At 42.9% G+C, this 7,454-nt stretch overlaps 1 protein-coding gene across 1 annotated transcript; it reads right to left on the reverse strand.

The window, feature by feature from the left end:
- Positions 1 to 2,251: 2,251 nt before the first annotated feature.
- LOC123070045 (uncharacterized) lies at positions 2,252 to 6,125 on the reverse strand. Its single transcript, XM_044493059.1, has 2 exons — positions 5,556 to 6,125; positions 2,252 to 2,906 (listed from the first exon to the last, which is right to left on the reverse strand). The coding sequence occupies exon 1, from the start codon at positions 6,048 to 6,050 to the stop codon at positions 5,568 to 5,570; it is 483 nt and encodes a 160-aa protein (XP_044348994.1). The 5' UTR covers positions 6,051 to 6,125; the 3' UTR covers positions 2,252 to 2,906; positions 5,556 to 5,567.
- Positions 6,126 to 7,454: the final 1,329 nt, after the last annotated feature.

Raw genomic sequence — 7,454 nt, forward strand, 5'->3', positions numbered from 1 at the left:
CTTGATCGGTCGGGCCGTGAAGACGTACGACTACATCAACCGCGTTGTGCTAATGCTTCCGCTTTCGGTTTACGAGGGTACGTGGACAACACTCTCCCCTCTCGTTGCTATGCATCACCATGATCTTGCGTGTGCGTAGGATTTTTTTTTTGAAATTACTACGTTCCCCAACACTTCACTCATGCATTATGATACACCATATTGTCTATATCCAGAATATATTGGAGAAATTCACTGTGGACAAACTTTATCCATCCATAACTACCATGGTTGTTCAATCTCTAGATGTAGAGAAAGATCCATTAACACCATGAGATGATGCAAATGCAATATTGAGACACAAAGTTCCATATCGTAGTGCCATTGGACCCACCACACATAATTGGTTGGGACTCAAGAATACCTTTCGATATCTCCAATTCATCAAACATCTTGTCCTAATCTTTTAGTTTTAGATAAATCTGGACACAAATATCACTCGATACATTGATCAGATCCCTATCATGTCAGATTGTAGAGCTTTGTGTTCCTGCTAGGTGTGATAGCCATCCCATGAAAGTCTTTGAAACAGACCTTAGTGGCTACATCCACCAATCATTATCTCTAAGATAATGTTGCTTGTGTTGCCCGGATGCAAACATGTTACTCTCTCCGTCCCAAAATAAGTGTCTTAACCTTGGAACAACTTTGTACTAAAAGTTAGTACAAAGTTGAGACACTTATTTTGGGACGGAGGGAGTACATAATAATAAGCAATATGACTATATTGCTCATCTTGCAAATCAAATCACACTGCTGATTTGTTCACAGTCTCTATCAACTTCAACATTTAAAGAAAATATGTTCATGCAATTGGTATGTGACGACTTCAAAATTTGCAAAAATCATGGGAGTATGTTCCTGAATTGTTCCTGTCCAATGCATCATATTATATTCTTTTTTTCCTTCATAAGTTAACTATATATGTTCTAATAAAGGTGTTTCAATGAGATAATATCAACATGAGACCATACATCATACTTTTTGTTTTCTTCACCGGGATTTTTAAGAAATTATATACGGCATATTTATTGCCCTCTAAATTCTATGGCTTTTCTTATATTGAGTTGAAAGAGACAATAATTGTTATATAGCATTTTCTCCTTATTTTTTCCACTGGGTATGCATGAGTTTTAGCAACATATCACACACTATACTCCTCATATATATATTTTTGACGAAACGCTAACGGAGCAGCTTTTCATTGATATTAGTAGAAGAGGAGAGTTGCTGTTACAACAGTAGGATTACAGAGGAAGTATATCCCCACAGAACACCTAACAGAAGGGTCCTCTAGATAATTAATCTGGCTCTCTAGATCTGTGGATCAGCATTGCGATCTTGGTCTTGCCGGCCGCCGTCCATTGCTCGATGTCGTCCTTGATGCGGGACATCACCTGATCAACTGTTGAAGTCTTGTTGTCGAAAATGCGAGCGTTCCTCTCCTTCCAAGTGTGCCACCAAACAATTTGGACGAGTGAGTTCCAAGCTTTCTGGTGAATCTTCGGCACTTGCTCCATTCCCACCATGGAATCAACGAAGAAGACAAAATAACGAAGAAGATTCCCACTCCTCATATTTTTCCCACATGGTTTTTAGAGAAATCTTTCTCAAGATGAAGATGATGAACATTATCAAGGCAAGCATATACAAGGAGTCTCATCAAGATAATGATGCTCACAAGTACAAGCTGTGATTAGAAGAAGTGTTGGAATTAATTAACTAGTGCCGATTAGGGCATCTACAATGGTAGACGCTTGCATAGATGCTAACAGTGAAAAGAATAAAAAATGCCGAATTAAAAAAGTGCCTAAGCGCCCTACGTTGCAATGGCAGGCACTAATTACATACGTTAAATTGAACTACCCAGGCGCTTCGCGTGGGAAGAAAAACAAGGAAGCGCCCGACGCACGGTCTTGCGTCGACGCTACACATATGGGATTCTAGTGATAACTGCCCAATCAACCAGGAATCTGATCCTGGCGCCCTTGCTAAGCACCGGGTGTTGTACATGCCCTTAGTGGGTTAATCCCTGCTTAATAAGAACCATCGGCAGTTGCCTTTTGGCAACCATTGCGACGGTTGCTCGCATCCCTCCATACAGACGCCTTTTCATAAGCGCCTCTTCCCCGTGTATAAATATCAACTTCATCAATAAAGACATACACATGATTCATTTACATCTCTCGATTTCTACTTTAAAAATAACAAAGACAAAAGTTAGGTGGTATACTCGCCACACCAGAAGTTGTATAGATTACAAACTGAAATAAAAACCATTACCAGTTCCCAGGATTATTACGACAAGCCATCCAACAAAAGAGCAAAGAAGAACCTTTACATTATTCCGCTTTCTTGGTGTCAAAAGTGGAGTGGTGGCTTAGGGATCCAGACTTATACTCCCTCCGTCCGAAAATACTGGCCATCAAAATGGATAAAAAGGGATGTATCTAGAGCTAATATTCATCTAGATACATCTCCTTTTATTCATTTTGATGACAAGTATTTCCGGACGGAGAGTACTCCCTCCGTAAACTAATATAAGAGCGTTTAGATCATTACTTTAGTTATCTAAACACTCTTACATTAGTTTACAGAGGGAGTAGTAATTACAAAGGCAGTGAGAGATTAAAAACAATCATAGTGCTCGACGTCATGGGTTCACTAATGTAGGGGATTACAAAGGGGAGCCTTGGCGCAGTGGTAAAGCTGCTGCCTTGTGACCATGAGGTCATGGGTTCAAGTCCTGGAAACAGCCTCTTACAGAAATGTAGGGAAAAGTGCTACATGCACCAGGTTGCCCTTTATAGTGCTCGACGTCGAGGCGACTTGATGGTATGCCAGTGTCATGAGGCACGCAAGAGTTCCTGCAAACAAGAGGCAACACTTCAGTGTCTCAATTAAGTGCGTGTGCAATGTGAGGCCAAACCTTGTGCTAAGAAATATGCTTTTGAGGTCTTAGAATCGGCTCTGACGTCGCGCAAGGCAATTCTAAAGAAAAAAGATTGGGTAATTCAGCAGTCTATTTCCACGTTTCAACAGACTCCAGGAATGTTATCCCTGGGGATGTTTTCTTGGTACGAAAATAAACAGTGAATATCTTTGCTTCGGTGCCCACACATGATTTGTCATTTGTTCCCTACTCCCTGAGTCCTGATTAAATCTTACGTTGTTAATAACTGTGTAAAGCTTCAATGACTAGGTGCGAGACAAAAAGCATTAGCTTGCTGGATTTTACATGTGTCATTCGTGGCCTTGTGACAAACACCTTCATCATTATTTCTCTTATGTGGTGCCTGCCTACACCAGAACCATATTACATCATGTAAAGGCTAATACATAAAATTGTAAGCTGCATAGTGTTCAGTCAAGTCCGTGCTATACTCTGCCCTGAACCCCCCAAGAGGAACAAGTTCATACTTTACCATAGAAATAAATCTTCGAGCTACAAAAATTGCAACCAGGTAAACAAAGACAACAATACAGAAACAATCATCTAGTTACTCTCATGAAAATAAAGAGATCAAACAACTCAAACAGAACCATGTCCTAAAAGATGGCAATTCATACAATGATACAACGTATTACGCGCATACATACCCAGCTCACTGCAAATCAAACCTGATTTGCATCCAGCCCCAAACCAGGAAATGTTATGGATGTGATTGTTATATAAGTGGTAACATGTTCTCTTTCACCAAAATCCGTTCAAGTGACGTAAGCAGGTAGTGGTAGAGGAAGGTGGGGGAGTGGAAATAGCGGAGGAGTTTGATGCCCATCTAGCAGCAACAAAAGTTGTTTATCAGGAAGTAAATTTCATAAAGCAAAACCTTAGTTATATTAGTTTATTTATGACATGACTCTCCATGGTGCTTGGGTAGAAACATTGTTATCTTATTCTGCTGCTCGGTAATGTCATCAGAGGCTACTCCATACCTCCATGATACAGCAACTCTATTAAACGTCCTAAACGCCCTAGCTGCACAACCTGTCTTGACAACATGACCACACTACCGCTGCCACCCTTCTCTTAGCTGGGCTTGCTAGATTGCACAACTAGCAGTTCACCACTAGCAAATATCAGTCAATTGATTTAAGAACAATGCTGGCCAGCAATATAACATTTAACTACTTAAGTTGAAAATTAGTTGCATACTCATAAATGTGGTGATCCATTAGGGTTGTTTTCTGTTTACCCGACATGCCAAACACCACCTCGCTGTTGAAACCAGGCCATCCTTGTTACCAGAGTCTAGAGAGCGATCACGGAAGGTAAAACAAACACACTAAAGGACCTTTAAAACATCAACCGCTGTACTGTCTCTAATTACTCATTCGAGTTTCCTGGAAGAGACTTAGGGTTATATTGTTCTAGCTCACAGTATGAGATGCATGTGGTTCTACATGTTGTAGAATATAGTAGTTTACTTCAATTGATCATTGGCATAATTTTTGCGGGGCAGAGTCTGATATGCAGTAGAGTCAAAATAAGATCAAAAAGGGAAGTAATGCACAAGACTGACTGGCTGGGCCATTTTCAGCTTAACAATCACTCGGAAAACCCTCGGTTCCGTGAACGCATTAGTGAACCTGAGCATGCAGTAAATGAATGATTATTTACCAGTACAGTTCAATAATAGTGACATCAGTTTGATAGAACAGCATGAGATGACCAACTGATGCTTGACTCGAGAAATGAACTGAAGTGTGGGAGCTCATAATTCTTGAGTTGTGCGGCAGTAAAATAGTAGCCTTTCAGTTTACACTGCAAGGATCATGGTTCACAACTAACAACCTTTCATTTGAAATTTGATTTACATTTTTGTACTTCTTCCATGGCAGCTAACTCAAATTATTCAAGAATTATACCCTGTATACCTGTCCTACTGTCCAAGGTGTTACATAGCATTTTACAGCTTGTATTCTTCAGTTGCAAAGCTACTTTGCCACAAGCAAGCATGCCTTGACTTGATTCCAATGCTAGTAACGAAAGCAGCTGAGATATTAATTAATGACCGCAATACCGAAAATTATATATTGTTTGTCTGGAAAATATCTTGATATTAAAGGACTATAGTTGGTTATGGAAAATGGAATAATAAACAAGCAATAAGAAAAGGTGAAATGCAAAAAAAAAAGCAGCAGTTAGGCGTCCAGATATAGCGCACTGCAATTGTAAACAAGTAATTTAGTTGAATTCCACTCTGTAGTTACTGAAGCTAGTCAAAATTCGAAATAGTTGGCACTAACCCAATCCAAATTACCACCAACGACATCTAGTCTTTAATATGTCCATATCCTTCCAACCTAGTACTATTAAGCAACTATAGTACTACCACCACATGGCATATGTGGTAAGCTATATAAAAAAACCAACATATCGAAGCAACTATAGTACTAGTGTACTACTGTGAATTGAAAATCGAGGAAGCATTACAACGTAGAGGCTCTGTTCTTTTAAGGTACAAGCAAGCAATAGGAAAGAAAGAGGCATGATATATCAGCACTAGTAATACCTTGTTATAGTACTAAGAGTCGGCCTTGGCGGGGCATTCGAGGCTGGCGTTGAAGTGGCGGGCAGGGAACTTGGCGGAGACGGAACCCACCTCGAAGACGAGCTCGTCTCCATCGGCGCGGATCCCGGCGATGGACCACCAGCGGAAGAAAGCCCTGACGCGGATGCCGCTGAGGCCGGAGATGCGACGGTCGTCGAGGTGGCCGGTGAGGTGGTCGTTGAAGTTGGCGAGGTAGCTCCCCGCCGGCAGCACGATGCGGCAGCTGGAGTCGAGGTTGACGGCGAAGTCCCCCGAGCCAGCGTCGAGCGTGTACCCGCGAACGTTGGCTGGGAGCAGGCCGCGCGGGAAGCCACGGAGGCGGAGCTCGTCGTAGGCGGTGGCGGTGGGGGTGGGCCCGGAGGCGTCGGAGCGGGCGAGCGGGAGGAGGAAGGCAGAGGCGAGGACGGCGGCGACGGGGAAGACGAGGAGGAGGCGCGATTGGGAGGGTTTCGCCATTTCGGTGAGCGAAGCCTGGAGGGGAGGGAGACGTGGAACTGTGGGAGAGTCTGGAGTCGTGCCGGGAGGGGTGGCTCAGGGCATGTACAATGGTTGATAAGATAGTCTTATCTTAAGTCTTGCATGTAATTTAGAGATAACAAAAAAAGATGTCTACAATGGGTCATCTCTTGGTCTTATCTTCAATAATTAGTTATTCCTAAAAACGTGGTGAGACATATTATGCTAAGAGATCACCTCTTATCTTTTCTTAAATAAGAGAAGACAAGCCCTTTCTTATGATTTCTCTCTCCTCCACCTCATCATTTATCCTACGTGGCATTGCTAAGATAGAACCATTGTACATGCCCTCATAGTTAACCAACACGCGGGCTTCTTCTGTCCTCATGCACACAGCCGGTAGTTGACTTTTCCTTTCACTTTTTTTTAAACAAGGCAAAAGACTTGCCAATTTCATTAATTAAGAAGAAGGTTTAGACAAAAGCCGCAAAGCCGCAAAATAAAATACTACTCTCGCGACATAATTGCACTCATGTGTCTGGCTCCCGCCAACGCCCAAAGACAGGCCTACTCTTTGATCTTGGCAGTGATAATAGTGGTCGGTGAAGCCGTGTTGCGAAAAACTCTTGCGTTTCGCTCCTTCCAAATTTCCCACATGACAAGCATCAGAACAGAGCCAATCGCTTTATTGATATGCCCTCCCGTGTTGATCGTCTTCAGCCACCAATCTTGAACCGTGTCTTCGTGGCGCCAAGTCAGCGGTGAGTGGTCCTGAATGCCAAGCCAGTTGACCACCTCGGTCCAGACGCGGGTGGTGAATCTACATTGGAAAAGAAGATGGGCGGCAGATTCTTGGACTTGTTTGCATAGGGGACAAAGTCCGCAGTTTGGCCAACCTCGCCGTTGTAACCGATTTACCGTCCACACACGATTTTGGATGATAAGCCAAGTGAAGAATTTGCATTTTGGGGGAGCCCAATTCCTCCAGATTGTGGGAGAGGTTGAGCTGAGAACTTGGCCCTCGAACTGCGTCGTGTACGCCGTAGCCGCCGAATAGTCGCCACTGGAAGTGAATTTCCAATCCCTGAGTTGTGTCGATTTGCTGGATCTAGAAGTTGTTGTCAAGGACCTTGTTAACCAAACATGCCTTCTTCTTGGACACTTCAAAGATCTTTGGTGTGATGTCTTTAGGCTGGAGACCATTTAGCCATGGGGATTCCCAGAATTTAGCCTTTTTGCCATCCCCGATAGTCACTATTGTGGAAACCGAGAACAAATCTCTGTCACTGTTTGAACAGGGCATTTCCATCCCCATCCAAGTCTTAGGAGGGTCTGCCCATTCAAACCAAAGCCAGCGAAGACGAAGGGCGGTCGCAAACTTCTCGAGATTAAGCACACCCAAGC

This window comes from Triticum aestivum, chromosome 3B (assembly GCF_018294505.1).
Source record: "Triticum aestivum cultivar Chinese Spring chromosome 3B, IWGSC CS RefSeq v2.1, whole genome shotgun sequence".
NCBI classification, from domain to species: Eukaryota; Viridiplantae; Streptophyta; class Magnoliopsida; order Poales; family Poaceae; genus Triticum; species Triticum aestivum.